This window comes from Thermobia domestica, chromosome 4, assembly GCF_964235325.1.
Source record: "Thermobia domestica chromosome 4, izTheDome1.hap1.1, whole genome shotgun sequence".
Taxonomy (NCBI): Eukaryota; Metazoa; Arthropoda; class Insecta; order Zygentoma; family Lepismatidae; genus Thermobia; species Thermobia domestica.
The window spans coordinates 263,024,689-263,044,531 of record NC_137457.1 but is presented as its reverse complement, the minus strand read 5'-3'; the positions used below and the strand labels follow the sequence as shown (position 1 = coordinate 263,044,531).

The window sequence follows — 19,843 nt, the reverse complement described above, 5'->3', positions numbered from 1 at the left end:
ACCATCAAAGAATTCTTAGAATTTGAGAGGAATACATAAAAGATCTGTATGATCAGAAGAAGTGCCATAAAAATTTTTCGATCGAAGCAGAGGAAGAGGTCGACCATGAAGAAAAAGGACATAGTATGTTTAAAACTGAAGTAGTACAAGCAATCAAAGGCATGCGAAGGAGGAAAGCCACTGGAAACTACGACATACCAGCAGATTTGCTCAAAGAATTAAGGCACAATGCAAAGAAAGTACTTCCTTCACTTATTAACAAGATCAACCTGAGTGAAGAATGGCGAAAGGACTTTCTTGATGTTACAATGATTGCATTACCCAAGAGAAAGCAAGCAAAGAAGTGCAGCGATCACAGAAACTTTAGCCTTATTTCAAACACTGGACAGATCATTGCGCACATACTGAACTAGCAGCCTTAATATTGGACTAAGGAAGAAATTGGTCAAATGCTATATCATTGAGTATTGGACTGCATGGTTTAGAGACTTAGACATTACGGGAGTCAGAGAAGAAATATTAAGAGAGCTTCGAAATGTGATATTGGAGGATGATGAAGAAGATAAAATGGACAAAGAGAGTAACAAACGAAGACGTTTTAAAACGGATAGGAGAGAAGAGGACACTTCTAGCCAGCATCCTTCGTAGAAAGGCCAACTGGATTGGACACATGTCGCGAAGCAATGTCTTCTTCATATCGCCATAGACGGAAAGATGGAAGAAAAGCGAGAAATAATAAGAACACAACTGATCAATGATTTGAAAAATAAAATATTGGAAGTTAAAAGAGGAAGATGAAAATGCAGGAACGGGGACGAAACATTTCCAGGTCCAAAACTAAAATTAAGAAAAAAAAAAAAAAAAAAAAAGACTCAGCCCTAGGACCTACCAAAGGCAGAACACTTGACAATAATAATAACTGAGATGTATTACCTGAAATGTTTTTTTCTACATGAATTGTGCGTGTTACTTATGGATCTGGACTCGTATCACATAATTTAATTTTTAAATCGTATTAGCCACTTAAACTGACTTCAAGAAAAAGCTAATAAAATCAAATCAATGCACTCTTCCTTCATTTACACGAACAGATAATGTTTCCCTGTATAATCAATGGGCGTGAAAATGAAGATGGTGGACTATCTTAACAAAATTTTTTAAAAAAGGAAAAAAGTATGAAAGCAACAATTATACGCTTACCTCTATGAACTCTGGGTCATATTCCACTTTAATATCCAATATGTCTTCATCTGGATTTTCATTTTCGTTCCTCTTCTCCATGACTTACAGAAATATTAATTTATTCAGATTTTCTTACAAATGTTCGTGTAAACAACACATACTACTTTCAAAAATCAATTATCGGAGATACATCTGCAAAGAGAACAGCGACATTAAATTTACACTCGAATGCATCTGGCACATTTTTTTTGTAATAACTGAAAAGAATGCCGAAGTTCTAACTAGAAATCTTCAGCATGATAATTCAGCAACAAGACCGTTCTAAAATATCTTCAAATCTTCACTGTCGGTGGAAGATACATATGGTTACTAAACCGAATTCATCGATACCAAATTTGTTCTTTTATGTGTTGTGTACTGAAAAAGAGAGCGGTACAGCTCTTGAAATTTATTTCGAAACAAGACTTTTAAGTACAGCTTTGGTAAGTTCACTCTTTTCAATAGTGATGATTCTACGATATTTAATTTAATGTTTTAAAATCCTAGAATATTACAATAGTCTTATTATTTTTACACGTATAAAATACATTGAGAATTTGTTCCTAAATCCCCATATTTTCAAACCTTTTTTTTCCATAGCTCCACCATTTTAGATTGACAACCCATACTTGGCGATCAAAATGCTCTTTTATCATTTTTTCATATCCTCAAGCTACCGAGTTGGTCTATAGATATATATAATCCCTTGCTATTATCAGAAATGAAAGTTACACGCTTAGTATAGAACCACTCTGAAACTTTTCTAGAAACCAAAACTAATAAAATTAGTATTTTAAGACTAGAGCTAGCACAACAGAAAAAGTAGTGATTAAAAATTTAACTTTATTAATAAAGCTGGCGATTAATAATTACATAAACATTTATTTGAAATTTCAATTGTTTCTCTTGAGTTCGAATTTTACTTTATTGGCACACAATCTTAGGCTAAGCAAAAGGATATAATTTAAAACTGTGACTAGAAACTCTTAGAATCATCTGACCGACAAATTTTAAATATGTAATCTTAAAAATCTCAAGTCTTACCATAACCTTCAGTCTGTGGAAAACAATTGCTTGAAATCTATTCCTAAAATAAATAAAGAAAAACCATGTGCTGTATACATGTTCAAATTATACAGATCACTATTTACAACTTACTCTACCGGAAATGTTTCTCGAATATTATCAACCGTACCGTTAACGTGACATATGAAATTTCATTTATAGCTAGAAAACTATACATTTTTCTGTTTAAATCAAAACTTTGTCTTTTCTGTTTCATACTTGATAGATTGTGTCGATGAAATAACTGGATTTCCAAATCGGTACTAAGTATCAACATGGAGTGAATAAAGTTAAAAAAAAAATCTTCAAAGCATCAACTATAGTGTATCTTACTCTCATTTTAACACCGTGTTAAATTTTAAAATAATTTATTTTTAGCATTTCAATGTGGATTTTGGTTCGATTATTATTTGTTAACCCTGGACAACGAGCGCCTAAATGAAAGACTTAAAGAAAAAACGTGCGGCGCATGTCAGACACCACGCGCGTAATCCAGGGTTAATAAAAATTTTAAGTATTCAATTAGTACTAATAACCTGTTATAAACGTAGTTTATTTGTGGTAATAACGATCCATTTGTTTGGTAATATGCTATCCCATTTTCTGGTTAAGTCTCTTTATCTAAATTCAAAGCTAGATTTCAAGTTCTTATGAAGAGGTTTCAAAAAAAAATTTCTAAGAATGAAGGAAGGGCCCCTGCGAGAATATGAATGTAAAATGTATTCGATTCCTTTTCTTTGATATCACTGAAATGTTCTTTAACCTTAGTTGATATATTGCTTTTTGTCGTATCTATTTAACATTGGTTGAATGACCATATAACTTTCATAAACCTCTGATGACAAAAGTTAACTGCACATTAATTTTTAAATCTTCACACTGTTTCTTCAAACTTGTTAGCATTTTCAAAAACGAATTTTATCCCTGCTTCACTTGTAATATTTAAAAAATCTGACATAGTCCCGGGCATATAGGTAAAGAAACTCATTTTTCATTTTTGATCTGCTCCAAATTGCCCGAAGATTCCTTAGCATCCATATAAAAATTGCTCTCCTCATTTCTTCACTTTTGAATAAATCTTTGTTATATTCATTCTCGGTCTTTAATTTGCAAATCAGTTTGCGATGTTTACCTAATTCATGTTTATCAGAGAAAAGACTGGTTGTTCTTAAAAAGATATTCTTTCAAACATTAGCTCTGATTAGATACAAATGTGGTGCTCTTTCTTTCTCATATATTATGGTTCAGAAATTATCGCTTAATTTATATATGTGCAGGTAAAGAAAATTTAATTCTTTGTTTGATTATATTTCAGTAGTAAACTTTAAATAATTGTAAATGTCCATGGCGTACGCAAGTGAAAAGGTTCCGGGTTTTAATCTCTCTTTCCCCTCGAGGAAGATGTAGTACAAAAATAAACGGCAAGTTTTTACTTTGACTCAGACAGTGACTTCAACCGGTTCTTATAGATTCGGTCACTTGCTGGAATTGTTTGTGCCTTTGATGTGACATCCTTAGTTGCAAGATAGTTGTATTTATATTGTTTTATAGTTTATATTGTAGTGGTAGTTTATATTGTTTTTTTTTTTTATTAGATGTCTGTCTATTATGTGCAGTCATATGGTGGTTTGCTACTGTGACGTCAGCTGTTCTTATCTACTTGTAGTCGGTGTGTGTCAGGTTTATGCGCTTGTGGTCGAAGGCTGAAGCTATTTCCAACTACAGTAAAAGTGGGCGAGTATTTGTTTTTCTTGTTTGTTATGTGCTCACTTCAATACATCGACGTCTGTGCGAAAAGGAACATTTTTCACTAATGTGAACTACAGTATTGAGCAAGTGTTCTTGTCTTATTTTATCGTGTGTGGAATCAGTAATTACGAATTTATTATTCATGAGTTTTCTTGTATGGCCAAGACGTTAAGTACTAAAACTGTCTGCTGATGAATTGTCACTTGGGGAACGATATTTTCAATTTTTACAGAATGCAGGGTCTGTGTATGATTAGCGGTGAGTGCTTATTTCTTAATTGATATTATTTTTATTCTTGATTTGTTTTGCATTTTTCTTTTAAATTATTCTCCGGAGTAATCTAGGAGTGAGTTCTTCGTAACAGGTTCTCTGTTTTGAGGAACTGACTCCCAGACTTCTTTGATGATTGAATTGTCCTTAGGAAATTATTCCTAAACTGCTCCAGAAAACGATTCGGTCGAATTGGTTGTAGTAATTGTCTTAGTCAAAGTACAAACTTGTCAAATAAACATTTACCATATTAACATGTGTATATAAACATCAACATGGAAGCCTAAACCTCTCCCTCTCCACTTCTTGGATGAAATCTGCATGAATGGAATTAAACTCATTGGATTTCTGGGCTTTCAGAAACTACGGTCATGTTAGCCCGTCACGTATGAAGAATGATGTTCCTCGGCGATCACATACCGAGGAATTGGGGAGGAAGAAAGGAATGAGAAGGACGGAAATGGCCTGGAACAATTATGTTAGACACCATTCCGGCATTTGCCTCGTATGAATGAGGAAGAACCAAGAAAGCCTTACTCAGGATGAGTGGCCTGAAAAAGCCTTTACACGTTTTCGACCTAGTGTCCAACCCAGAATCAAACCCAGGACGGCTCGCACCAAATGCTGAAGTATTAGCGACTACGCTACACGGGGGCTACTTCAAAATAGTTTAGTTCATAAATCTTACCGTCGAAAAAAAAAAAAAAAAAAAAAAAGGTTGTCCTTTAAGACTTTCGTGTCCATTGCATTGCTAGTTGTGAGGGAATTAAATTAAGCATGTCAATTACGTTTATGGACGCTAACTTAAGTTTATTGGCGTTAACTAGAGAACTACATTAGGTATTAGATCCATACTGTATTTAATCACATAGCTATATTTCCCAGTGTTTTCTGGGAAACGAACTTATCTGAGACTGCACTTTGAGACCTGAACATAGGATAATTTCTTCCCGGGTGTGGAACTTTAATGGGAAATTGTAAAGAGCAATTAATTTGAGCATACGTGCAACACATGGGTTCTCCTTATGTACATAATTTACGAACAGAATTTAGACACTCATTTCCTACAGACTGAAGGTACTGGCGAGACCTGAGATTTTAAAGGCACATATTTAAAATTTATGCAACATAAGATACGTAGCAAAAATTTCTAGGCGTAATTTTACAACTTTTTTTTAAAGCCCAAGTGTGTTTATCAATGAAGTACAAAAAATAAATAAATAAAAAAAATAACCAACTAACTCTATGGCCTATGGAACCCGGAGGTTCAATGCCGCGTTCACAAAAGCTCTCCACTGACCACTGACTTCTATCCTTAGCTAACTGGATCCAGTTTCTTTGTATTCTGCGAGATCCATATTAATACTGTCCTCCCATCTGCGCCTAGGTCTTCCTAATGGTCGTTTTCCGATTGGTCTTCCAGTCAAGACTTTGAAAGCGTTTCTACTTTCTTCCATTCTAGCTACATGACCTGCCCACCTAAGCCTCCTAGACTTGACGACCCTAACAATGTTCGGTAAACCATATAAATTATGTAGTTCCTCGTTATGAAGTTTCCGCCATTCCCCATTCCCGTTCCTCTTGGGTCCGAATATTCGTCTCAGGATCTTGTTCTCAAATACTTTCAGTCTATGTTCTTCCTCCAGAGTAAGTGACCATGTTTCGCAACCATACAGAACAATATGCATGATTATTGTTTTGTATATTTTAAGCTTCACATTCCTCGACAGAATTTGCGACGGCAAGAGATTTTGAACCGAATAATAACAGAAATTCCCTGCTTTTAGTCGACATTTAACTTCTTCGTGAATATGATTTTCGTCTGTTAATATTGATCCTAGATATTTGAAACTTCACTTTATCAAAAGTATTATTTAATATTTTAACGCATTTATAATTTGCTGTATTAGGGTCCCAACGCACTTCCATGTACTTAGTTTTCTCTGCATTTACTTCTAAACCCATGTCCCTGCAAGCGTTTAATAAGATTTCTGCATTTCTTTCTATTGTTCTCCTATCATCCCCTATGAAATTTACATCATCAGCATGTGCCATAACCTGATGAATGCCGTTCAACTCTAGGCCCTGGTTGTTATCTTTGACTTTCCTTATAGCGTATTCCAGAACGAAGTTAAATAATAATGGTGACAACGCATCTCCTTGTTTCAGGCCATTTTCGACGTGAAAGCTCGTGGACAAAAATTTTCCTGCCCGGACTTTCCTTTGGGACTCATTTAAACATATCTTAATTAATCTAATTAGCTTCCTCGGTATTCCAAGTTCTGTAAGAACGTTGTATAATGTTTCTCTCCTAACCGAGTCGTACGCCTTTCTAAAATCAATAAATAGTTGATGTACCGGGGTATTGTATTCCCACTTTTTTTCGAGTATTTGGCGAATGGTAAATATTTGGTCGATAGTTGATCGATTTTGTCTAAATCCGCACTGATAATCTCCAATAATTTCATCTGCGTATGGGGTTAATCTTGCTAATAGAATATTTGAAAGGATGTTATATGATGTTGACAGAAGAGAAATGCCTCGATAATTATTACAGTCAGTTTTGTCGATTTTCTTGCGAATTGGAACAATGATTGATTCTTTCCACTCTTGTGGCAATTCTTCCTTATTCCAGATAAGGAGAATGAGTTTTTGTATCTTGTTCCACAATTTTTCGCCTCCTGCTAAAATTAACTCAGCCGGAATTTCATCTACACCCGGAGATTTGTGTTTCTTTAATTTCTTTATAGCGGTTTCTACTTCTATTCGGTTGGGTTCTGGGACATTCGGGTCTGCGGTGTGTATCTCCTTTTCTTCACGCACATTAGTTTTTGGTTGTGTGTTAAGCAAATCGTCAAAGAAATCTTTCCATTTATTTAAGATGCTATCCGCATCAGTGAGAACTGTACCGTCAGATTTCTTTAATGTATAAGCACATTCGCTGATCCCCTTATACATGTCCCGGATGTTTTTATTTTTACCATTATCTTCAAGGTCCTTAATTTTAGCTTTCAGAAAATCGCATTTCTTTGTTGTAAAGGTTTTGGAAGTTCCCCGCCTGATATCTGCGAAATTTTGTGTAGTTATTTCATTCGGATTTTGTAGCCAGTGTAATTTTCCCTGTTTTCTCATCTCTGCTAGTTTTATGCATTCCTGGTCGAACCATGGTTTTTTCGTACGTATTTCCGCGTGTCCCAATTTTTCATTTGCTGAACTTTTAATGCTATCTCTAATTTCAATCCAGGTATCCTCAACACTAGTGCACTCCGAATCTTCTAAAGCCGAGAATCTATTCGAAACTTCAATCTGGTATTCCTCTCTTACCTGGCTCTCTTCTAATTTTTTAAAATTGAATCTGTCCGTTTTCGGACAATGAATATTACCTTTATTCAACGATAACCTCTCATATTATCGCTGCTACCAGGTAGTGGTCATTGTCACAATCAGCCCCTCTAAACGATCGGACATCAATTATGCTAGATTGCGTGATCAATTTGATTATGTGTTTTTCCGTCTGGTGATGTCCAAGTGTATTTATGAACGTCGCGATGTGGGAATTTTGTACTCTTACGATTACGTTTTTGGATGTTGCAAAGTTCACGAGTTTAACACCGTTGTCATTACTTTCCTTATGCAGACTTTCGTTCCCTATAATCGGTTTGAAAATATCCTCTCGTCCTACTTTCGCATTGGAATCCCCTAATAGAATTTCATATGGTATCGCGGGAGTTGGTCAAATATCCGTTCCACTTCTTCGTAAAAACTGTCTTTTATATCGTCATCCTTACCTTCAGTTGGGGCATGTACATTTACAACAATAACATCACACCATCGTCCCTTAAGAGTAATAAAAGAAAGTTTGTCAGTAACAAATTCAATCCGTTTAATTGCTGGTAATATTCGTTTGTGAACGAAAAACCCTGTTCCTAACTGGTGATTTTTTTCCTTCCCCGTAAAAGAACGTAAAATTTCCGGAATTCACAGATCCATTTCCTTCACACCCAACTTCCTGAACTCCTACTAGGTCCATCCTGTATTTCTCTAACTCACTCGTTACGGATTTTAACGCGCCTGCCCTATAAAGACTTCTAATATTCCATGTTCCAAATCTCATGTCCATTTTCTTTTGCTGATGTCGTGCCAAGTTCTCAGTCCTTGTCCGAGGCTTTTGTGAATATTTCTGAACAAGTGCTTTTTTTTTTTTTTTTTTTTTTTTTTAACAGGATGAGGTTGTTAGCCTTACCCAAACCCCCAAGCTGGAGGACCACTCCTAGTCGGCTGTTCGCGACTGCTTATTCAGTATATTCGCAGCTAACTTCTATATCTGGAGGCCTTCTCCTCGATCCGCAACCTGAGGACGGGCCAGGCCGTGGTGACAGGAACCCACGTTACACGGAATAAAATAAAAATTAAAAAAATACATAAAAAATGAAACAGTTTCTTCAAATCAATATTTCTTTAATTACTATATTAAAAAATAAATAAAAAATGAAACAGCTAAGACCTCAAATCAATATTTCTTTAATTACTATATTATTAGACAGATTTATCAGTACGTTGGACAAGAATTTATCTTTACATATAACAACGAATAGAACACAGGCACTCGTTTTCTATGAAGAGGTTTTAAGATTTTAGGGAAAGAGATTTAAAATTGGTCCACAAGCAAATACCAAGAATTTCTCGCACAATTTTAAATTTTGTAGTTTTTGTCAGCCCAAGCAAAAATGCAGTAAAGCATTTTATTAGTAAAGCAAAAATGAAACACAGGTGAAACACACACACACACACACACAAAAAAAAAGTGTTTTACCTTCTGTCTCCGTATTTGTTTCTCTAGTTGTATATTTCTTTCCTCGTTGAAACAGAGTTAGTATCAATATCTTTCAACTATATCATTGGATCTTACCTATGAGATATAAAGATAAGGAACGTAGTATTAAAAAAACCTGCTAACAACGTTCCCAGCAAAGAAGAAAATATACAAGTAGCAAATACGGAGGCACAAGGTAAAAAAATATTCTTATGAATACGATATCAATACCTCTTTAATTATTAACCCCCAACTTTACAGGATAAAGGTTCATTCACAGGATATAGAAGATACAGAAATAGAAGTTTCTTAAAACACTACTACTGGAAATGTATAAATTATTGCAACGAGTGCCTGTGTTCTATTCGTTGTTATATGTAAAGTGTAATTGACAGTGATGCAGGAGCCCAATAAATTCACAAATATGTCTTAATAGTTATTAACGCCGCTATTTTCAATGGAAACCTCTACAATTAGTCGCTGTGTAGTGGGCTCAACATCAAATGAGCTCCAGCTGGGAATCGAGCCTCGGTCTCCTACAAGTATTTGGGTTTACTGTCGGAATTGGCAAGAATATGACGGAATGATACATGGGTAGTTTCATGAGTCTCGTGGGCACTATACGAAATGGTTAAATAAATATAAAGGAACATGGCGAATTGCCTAATTACGTAGTTTTCCACTAATTAAGAATGATTCAAACACGGTGCAGGTCAACTTTTGCCACATCATATTTTGGAAAATTTATAGGTAAATTTCTGCAATACTTTGCATGAAAAGACACATTCATAAGGAATACATTTCTAAAGGCGATAGAATTAAAGGTATTACTCGAGCAGACGGTTCTACTAAGTTTTCATACATTTATTGCACTTTAAGGTTTTGTTTTTGCAGAATATGCACTAAATGAAGAGCTAGTGCATAATCCACGAACCGACTTGTGTTAGGTGGCCACTAAAAAGCACGAATACTATTTAACCGAGTCAGGGCTGGAGTGCAGCAGGGGGCCCAAGCGGAGCGAGGAAGTGCGTCCGTAGGGAACAGGCCCGGCAGCGACGAGGGGATAGGCATAAACGAGGATAGTGGAAATATACATAGTAATAATTCTTACCTTCAAAATGGTTTCACTGGTCTCCCGGGTACAAATGGTCCGCTGGGAGGAGAAATTCATCTGTTTTAACTTTTTTTTCTTTTCCACACTTCTCACAGTTGATTCTAGGTTTCAACATACCATGACGCTGCAAAACCTTTATAATATGACGCTCTTTGTCACACTTATTCTCTGTAATAAAATCGTATGTTTGCATTATCCCATCGCAAACGTCCATTGCTAACACGAACAGAACATTCGCGCCATTTATTTCCACCTTCTTCGCTCTCTTCTATTCTTCCGCCTTCCGCTTCAGTAAGTAGTTAGATTTAGAATACTTTCACTAACATTCAAAATATATTTCAATACGATATTAATGACAGAAATTACTTTTATTAACACTCTACTTCTTTTACGAAAAGTGTTTCACATCGTATTTTACCTATAAATTTTGTTTTCGGAAGAACCGTTTGCTCGAGTGAACCAGAATTAGATACGAAGTAATTCAGCTGCATTTTAGTTTTACAAATGTAGACTTATTACTACAAAATCATTATTAGTACTTTTGGACGGATAAAATAAGTAAGGGCATACGAAGATAACTGTTATGAATACTACTTTCCACTGGCAGTGTTGGATAACTAGCACAAGTTGGTTTGTGTTTTTGACACTAATTTTTATGCATACAATCGGTCACATTTATACACAATTCGTAGAATTGCAGTCGATATAATTTTTCAAGAATTACTTTTGGTAGCCCCTTTAAATTTGGCATTACTTCTGTATCGTCGGACCACACAAATCGAAAGCAGAAAACTGATCATTATTTAATTTCTTCCCCAAAACACTAGGTTGTGACCCTGGGTCAGTTGGTAGTGAATATTGTTCGAAATATATTGTGGACGTATGGCAGAAAAACAGGGGTTAGCTGGTTTAAACCAGCTGTTAAAAAAAAAAAAAAAAAAAAAAAAAAAAAACTGGTTTAAACGAAAAGACGAAAAATGTTCGTAAAAATGTAAGTGTTCGTAAAATCTTGATGAACACACATTTGTGGGTTATAACATTTAACTCTCGTGTATTATTCGTATTATATTCAGACCAAAATTCCTCATTCATTACTCAAAGGGATTATACTACAAAAGCAACTTTTGTTTTTGTATAAGTTTATGAATGTTTCTTTTGTGATTTTTTATAGTTTGTTATTATTATTATACAGTTGCAATCAAAGAAAAATTCTAAATATTGTTTCGTTCAAATAATGTTCACTATTGATAAAATACATCGAAATGCCATACTTTTGGGCGTCATACAAACCACACGAGAGGCATTTTTGAAATCAGAAGTATCTTTGGTATCTATTTATGTATAAATGGGTCAGAGCCAAAGTGGACTCGAATAATTCGTATTTTTATTCACTTTTGGTACTGATACGCATATTAAGTCGTTGTATTTCTTTATCTTGGAATAATAAAAGTCGTAGTGAACTAACTTGGACTAAATTAGTTCTTTGTACTCTGCAGTATTTTGAAATTGTTCATATGTAAATCTGTATAATGGTTTCACTTGTGCAACTATTTATCTTTTTGTCCTTCTGAAATGTCTCTTGACAATTATATTAATAAGTATATAAAGATCAGTAAAACGTACTTTTATCAGGAGTCCTTCATGAGTGAGTCGGCAGACGTATCGCAGTTGTGGTCAATTAGTCCCGGTTTCGAGTCCAAATGAAGGACCGTTTCCCCAGATGTAAGCCAAGAAGCGGTTGGATTCCGCCTTAAGCGTAAGCGACCCCTTCCAACATAACCCGGTTGTTGCATAATAACATCAAGGGAAAACAAAATTATTTCTGTCCATATGTGATATAAATACATTGAGCAAATTATTTAAACCAAAAAGCATGGTTTAAACCCCCCCCCCAAAAAAAGGTTGTTTTTTTTTCAATAAAAACCATGGTTTTTGATAACTCTGCATAAAACACGAACCAACTTGTGCTATGTTGTCACCAAAAGCACGAATGTTATCCAACCGAGTCAGAGACGGAGCGCAGCAAAGGGAGGCGAGCGGCAACGAGGAGGCGCGTCCGCAGGAAGTACGCACACCAGCGGCGGTAGGTCTATGCACTAACGAGGATAGTGAAAAACACTTTATATGTCATAAAATGCACAGCTTATGTGTTGCAGAACTTTAGTGAAGATACTAAATGCCCCCTTAGATATTTCCCTTCTTTTCTGTAGTTTCAATTCGTTTCTAACTTACGACAAACTATTCGCCTGTTTAGTAGACCATGTCGTTCACACAAATTCAACAACTGACACTCCTTATTTTTATACACGATACGTGACAATCTTGTCATTTACACACCATTTCCACATAGCCTTTCTCATAAAACATAACAAGTGCTACCTCTTAACCCAAAAGTCTCTTCTGTCTCCACATACAGTGCCGCTATTATCAAAAACATCTAACAACAAGTATTTTCTTAACTTCAACTATAGGGGCCGCGGTGGCTCAGTGGTAGAGCGTTCACCTCTCGTGCTTGGGGTCCCGGGTTCGATCCCAGCCCCCGCCAAGTGAACTTTGTGGTGGACAAACACCGTGTGCGTGGGTTCTCCCGTTTCCTCCCACTTCCTTCATTCCACCATTTCATTCATTACTCATCATCACCGTCTCCTTTAGGCTAACCGGCATTACCGTGGGACGTAAAACTCAAAGATTTAACTTCAACTATTTCCTTCACCTGATTTTTAACTAATTTTTCTTCACAAACCAAAATAAATTATCAAATTCATCTAGTACATTTTCTAAAATTGGTCCGGCGATACAGCAGTTAACCCTTAAATTTTATCTATGCTAAATGAGATAATATCATGCCATCTACAGCAGATCTTTTGGAATACAATAAGGAAATCAGTGAAAGAATTATAGTTTTTCAACAATTATTTCGAGTGGTGTGCCAAAACTGATTATAAACCACACAAATTCAAACCGAAAATAAGTGTTAGGAATCAAAACTGTTTCAAAGTTTATAATGTTTTTAAAACGTGACATCCTCAGTTGGTCACTCTAGTGTACTGATGTATTTACACCACAGCCTTCTCTATGCTGGGACATATATAGAAGGCTACGATTTTCTCTTAGCCTTTTAGTGAAAGAATAGTTGCATACCGTATATTATTGCCAATTATATAATAAAAATTTACATAATGTCTTATTAATGAATTGTACATGGAACAACTGTTTTGTAAATCATATTATTGCCCAAAATAAAAACAATGTCAATTTGTAATATTTGCATTAAAACACAAATATAATATTTAACTATCTGCACAAATAATAAAACGTTGAAACTATTCATTGCATGATTACGCTTTTAGTAATCAAGGTTTGCAAATAATAGTTTGTACCGTAATTAATGTAGAACTTGATAGTAGTTTGTTTTCGTATCATCATAAATATTGGTCCTAAACATTACTGTAAAGAAATCGTGTTTGTAATTATGTATTCAAGTGTAATATTTTAAATTGTAAATTAATTATATACATTAAAAATATCTTTAAAAATCACAAAATCCCAATTCGCTCTTCAGCTTGTACCACAGATCAACATACCCTAACGCAAGGAACGGCTTGTACTCCATGTTGTTGTACTCAAATAATTCATTTGTTTATTTTGTGTTATTTTATTGTTTGGCTAATGACCATTATTCTGTGACTTGACTTTCTTCATTGTTTTGATGCTCCAAGAAATTGTCCAATGAGCAATTCATTCGGTAAAACGGGGATTTAAACATTTAAAAAGACATATCATCAAGGACGAAGTGTTGAGACTATTGCAGATTGGGCTACAAGTACAGGATTATACTGTCATCGTCTCCCCAGTTCATCGCACACTGCAGTTTTACTGCTTCTGACATAGTATGGAGCTTGTCCTAAAACACCACCGCCAACAATCCGAAACTACAGTCGCTACCTGATCATTGCGAATCTGGACATCCGGTGTACTTCCAACTCCAAATGTTTTCATTAAATCGGTAAAGATCTATATCTTTCTCTCTCTCTATCTCTCCATATATATATCTCTCTCTATCAGTGGAAAATGTCCACAAAAGATTTTCTTGATTTTACAATGATTACCCAAGAAAAAGCAAGCAAAGAAGTATAGCAATCACAAAGCGGATAGCCTTATTTCCCACATTGGAAAAATTATTAAATGTATACTGAATAGGTGGCTATAAAGTAAGATAGAAGAGATGTTGCTAGAAGATCAGTTTGATTCCGGAAAGGAAGAGACACCAGAGATGATATTGGATCAATATCAGAACGAGTTCCTGACGTAAAAGAAGAGATGTGTTTGTGCTTCATCGATTTCTTCTTTTGACAGGGTCTCTTGGACCAAACTTCTGAAAATACTTAAAGAAATCGGGATCAACTGGAGAGACAGACGACTTATTGGCAACCTGTATATAAGACAACGAATGAAGTTGCGCTTGAATGAAGGAAAAAACAATAGTATGGAGATTGGGAGAGGAGTCAAACAAGAATAATATGTCGCCCCAATTATTCAAATTTCATACTGAATTTCCAATGAAGGAAGTATTACTGAAAATAGGACATTTCAAGAAAGGAGGCCAGATCATTAATAAGATCAGGTGTCAGATGACACGGTTATTATAGCTAGAATCGAAGAAGGAATATAGGAGATGATTGACAAAATAGGTGACACTGGGAAACTATTTGACATGGAAATCAACATATAAAAAAATCGAAAGTCATTAAAATATCCCATGAAAACGCACTCTTACGGGCCAGAATAAAACAAAGAGAACTTGAAGAGCTGAGAAAACTCTCTGTCCGGGAAGTATTTTGACGAAAGACTCTTAGTGCACAAAATAACAGAGTCAAGAATTGTGGTAATTCTTGACAAAGAAACATTCAACAAGAAAAGACCACTTTGATTAACAGACTTAAAATTGGACTAAGGAAGAAGTTGGTGAAGTGCGATATATAGAATACTGGTCTGTAGGATTCAGACACTTGTACAATATGCAAGTTAGAGAAGAAATGTTTAGAGAGCTTCGAAATGTTGTATTGGAAGAAGATAAAAGGACAGAAAGAGTAACTAAGGAAGAGGTTTTAAAACGGACTGGAGAGGAGAGGACGCTTTCAGTCAACATCCTTCGTAGGAAAGCCAATTGGATTGGGCACACCTTGCGAAGAAATTGTCTTCTTCATACCGCCATAGAAACAATGCTGGAAGGAAAGTGTGGAATACGAAGAAGTAAGTAGTCATATCGAAATTTGTCCACATACTTTCGCAGCATGGTTCCTTTGTTTACTGAATAGCAACGAGTTAAATGTATAGCAGATGGTCTTATGTAGCTGTCTCGTAATTTCATCATTGTGTCAATTAAGGAAGTAAGAAAGTGTCAATTTAATGTGAGATATGGATGTTGCACAATACTTTAACTGTTGGAAAGCAGAGAGACACGTCAAATAAATTTTAGAAACATGAGAAACATGAAAGAAAAGCATAGAATTTGAAATTGACAAGCTTTTTGTAACACTGTTACAATTGGAACCTTGTGTCATTAAAAGAAAGAAGAAAGTGTGAGTTGAAAGTGACATATGGATGTCGCACAATGCTTTAACAGCAGGACATGAGACAGACATGTAAGCTAAGAATGGCGTAGGAGGGATAGAACCCATTGATATGGAGTAACGAAAGGAACATAGACACCTGCTTGTATGTGTGTGTTCCAATGTGATGGAGGTGGGGAGCGAACTGTAGTGTCCTGTGGAGTAAAAGACACTGGTTAATTGGGGACTGTAACTTGCACCCTATGGAGAGATAACAGACATTATACTGAAGGAGAGAGAATGTAAGAAAGAGATAGTTACGTGTTACATTGCCCCATACTGAGAGACGGGGCATATAATTGCATAGGGGAAGTGTAGTGTCCTTTTGAGCAAAGGACCAGTTTAAATTAACGTGGGAATAGTTAAGAACCTTACCATTTAAAGGGATATGTAGAAAATTACTACAATAGAAAGCGAAACTTTTTTGTGCCGATGAGAAAATGTCATGTTGGTTGCGACTCACCTGCATGTCTAACTCTTTTTAGAAAAGAAAGAATTGAAATAGTTGAAAAAAGATCTTTTGAGTTGTTAGGATGTAGAAAGTTATTTGAGAAAATGTATGTGACATTTATTGTTGACGGTTGAGACCCCCTGTAATTTCGAGTTGAACGTAACTCTTTTTAGAAAAAAAAGATTTTTGTGACTTGTTAGAGAGAAAATTGTTTTTACTCCGATAGAATGAAAAAAGAAAGAAAGAAAAAGCCATTTTTCTGGAAAAGATTCTTGTTAACTTTAAAGAATAGCTTTGTACTTGTTTTGTGAAAAAACGGAAGGGTGTGTGTGAACGCTCGAAACACCCAGCTTAACGAATATATATATATAAGGAAGTTGAAATGAGACCAGATTATATAGTGTGCTTTTAGCGTTGTGGAAACTTGGCTTCTGTATTTTTTTGTGAGTGTGTTGTTTGGAGAATAATTTTGGAATTAGTGGAAGGAAGGAAAAAGGTAAGTTAAAATTTACCATTTATATAAATATTGAACTTGGATTTTAAATGTATTTACATGAATTAAAATGACTTGTGTTTGCTTTTATTTATTGGACAAATGTCAGATAGAACCGTTGTTATGAGATTTGTTTGTGAAGATTGAAATACGCAAACCAGAAATGCTGTGTATTACCTACAATTTAAAACACCAAGAAGCCCAACGTGGACAGATTGCTTACCTAGCATAACAAAGCGAGAGAGGGAGAAAATGCTGGAAGCATGCATAAACGCTGAGTGCAGGCTAGGGACCGGAGTGGTAGGTGTTGCGGGAGGGAGGAAGGAAAGAGCGCGAACGATAGATGCTGAAAAAGAATGTATTTTTGTATTGGTGTGTGTGTGTGTGTGTGTGTGTGTGTGTGTGTATGTGTATACGTTTGGTGCGTGAGAGGAGAGGAGACGTGCGGGGCAGTTTCTGCCTGTATTTTGACAATAAGAGCAAGAGAGGGAGAGGGACAGAGAGAAAAAAAAGAATGTGTGCAAGGACGCATACGTGTATTGGTGTGCGTGAGAGGGGTGAGGTTAACCTGAATGATGCTTTAGGCCTTTTTTCTTTATTTCTAGTTGAATGCAATGGAATTTATGGTCTTTAAAAGGAACGGTGAAATCTTGTTTTTTGAACACAGAAACTGCAAAAGTTCTCGTAAGCCATGAGAAAAGGAATACCAAATGAACGAAAACGAATAATTTATATGTTGATATCAGTGGCGTATGCGCGCTGTTTATTAAGATTATAAGTGACTATTTTTTTCTTTAAAAATATGTGTGTCATTTGAAATAATAGAAATGGATTTATCAGATATGTCTATGTAAAGCTACATTATAATGTATGGGAAACTACATGTGAAGTATAGAAATGTTAAAATGTTGATACTTACCTAGGATAAATTGTCTTTTCTGATGTTTGAAGCACATACGAAGCACTAATATATGGCGGGAAAAAAAAGACGGGAAACGACAAAATGATTTTGTCGGTAAGCGTATGAGGAAATGCCGGTTGTAGAAATAAGACGAGACCGATACGATTTGATGTTAACCGCACAAAAGCATGTATGGTACTGACACGTCTTGATATATAGGTGGCGTTGATGCAAAAAGACTAAGATTTTTTCCGTATAATAATTTTAAATGCTCATATCTCCTAAACGATTCATCGTAGGTCAAAATGGACAACGGAAATCGATTTGTCAGGTCAAAATCTATATAGAAAGACACCCTACATGATACATTTGAACAATTTTTATTTTTTTGATTTTATACAGGGTGTTCCAAAAGTACAGTTTTTTTATTTTTTTGCTTTTTTGGCCAAACTATTGGTCGTAGAAAGTAAAGAAAAGTATTTTCTTAATTGTTAGGACCTAAGGAACACTACTATACAGATTAGAACAATGTAACTTGAAAATAATTTTAAATGGTCATAAATCGTAAACGATTCATCGTAGGTGAAAATGGACAACAGAAATCGATTTGTCAGGTCAAAATCTATATAGAAAGACACCCTACATGATAAATTTGAAAAATTTTAATTTTTTTCGATTTTATACAGGGTGTTCCAAAAGTACAGTTTTTTTATTTTTTCGCTTTTTACGCCAAACTATTGGTCGTAGAAAGTAAAGAAAGATATTTTCTTAATCGTTAGGACCTAACGAACATTATTATACAGATTAGAACATTGTAACTTTAAAATAAAAATTTAATGAATTTGCATAAACAATATGGCGTCGATTTTTTTGAAACTTTGGAAATATGTTTATTAAAAGATATATTTTTATATGAATAGGTAAAATGAATAATATTACTAAAATAAATACCATTTTTGCGCGTTTTTTACCGCGACCGGTGCGCGCCGCGCGGTATTTGCGCCCGAAAAAGGTTTTCGCGACGCGGGACGCGTAAAATATTGTTGCCCGGAAACTGCGCGAGGTATTGCCGGTTATAAAAACAAACAACACTCGGTAACTTGCTATGGTACATGTACACACACGCACAGTCTTATACACACTAATGTGAATGTTATGGTACAGGTGGCGTTGTTTTAAGAAACAAACATGGCGGATGAATTTTAATGTGTTTTCTTTGCATTAATCTAGTATACATTATTTTTAAAACACTAATAATTAAAAATTTAAACAAGTTAACACGAACTTAACCGAAGTTTCCCGAACATGGCCGAACATAAACCTAAGAGTTTATTCACAATTTTGTACATATTGGTTAATGTACCACACAAATGGTTCCGAACTTAACCGAAGTTTCCCGAACATTGCCGAACATAAACCTAAGAGTTTATTTACAATTTGTGTACATGTTTATACATGTATTACACGAATGGTTCCGAACATAAACATAAAAATGTATTATGATTTACCGTACACGTTTAGTATACATATACTTTGCATTAAATATAATTTAATTACCGTCCAAAATAATAATTATAATATTAACGTAGAGTATAACACTATTACCTGTATAGGCTACAACACAGTTTGTAGTCTCGTACGCAAACGCAAATCGTTTTTTGTAGTCTCGTACCCAAAAGCATTTCGTTTTGTAGTCTCGTACCCAAACACATTTGGTTTTGTAATCTCGTACGCAGGTGCTTTAACATATTTTAAATTAGTATTAGTAATATTACACAATATAATGTAATTTGTACCTTATGTTACTGGGTTTAAAAATTCCTTTGTTAGTAATGCTAGGAATTTGTTTTGTTTGCTTTGCTGCAGGTGTTTAAACTGGTTTAAACTGGTTTTATTGTTTTTTGTTAGGCATTGTGTATATATACCCCCGTTGCTAAGGAAATATTATCATATGAATGTTGGTAACCGTACCTTCAACACAACATTTACTTAGTTAGTGAATAAATTTATACAATATAATAAAAGAAATATTAAAATATTATATTTAGAGAAGAGTATTAATATTAACTGTATTGTTACAGTTGTTGAAATTCAAAACAACAAAAGAAGAAAAAAAACAAAAGAAGAAAGGAAGGAAGAAATCCTGATTTTTAT

At 35.0% G+C, this 19,843-nt stretch overlaps 1 protein-coding gene across 4 annotated transcripts in view; it reads right to left on the bottom strand.

The window, feature by feature from the left end:
• The window catches only part of LOC145684036 (uncharacterized), a 38,635-nt gene extending 24,697 nt beyond the window's left edge, over positions 1-13,938 (bottom strand). The window contains exons 1-3 of one of the 4 annotated variants that reach the window (XM_081755861.1): positions 13,817-13,835; positions 8,549-8,656; positions 1,201-1,374 (exon numbers count right to left, since the gene is read on the bottom strand). In XM_081755861.1, coding sequence (XP_081611987.1) covers positions 1,201-1,281 — 81 coding nt within the window. In that variant the 5' untranslated portion in view covers positions 1,282-1,374; positions 8,549-8,656; positions 13,817-13,835. Of the gene's footprint in view, positions 1-1,200; positions 1,375-2,265; positions 2,519-8,548; positions 11,145-13,816 lie in introns of those variants that run through there. The other 3 variants (XM_081755862.1, XM_081755860.1, XM_081755863.1) reach the window with 3 other exon arrangements.
• Between the last annotated feature and the right edge of the window lie 5,905 nt (positions 13,939-19,843).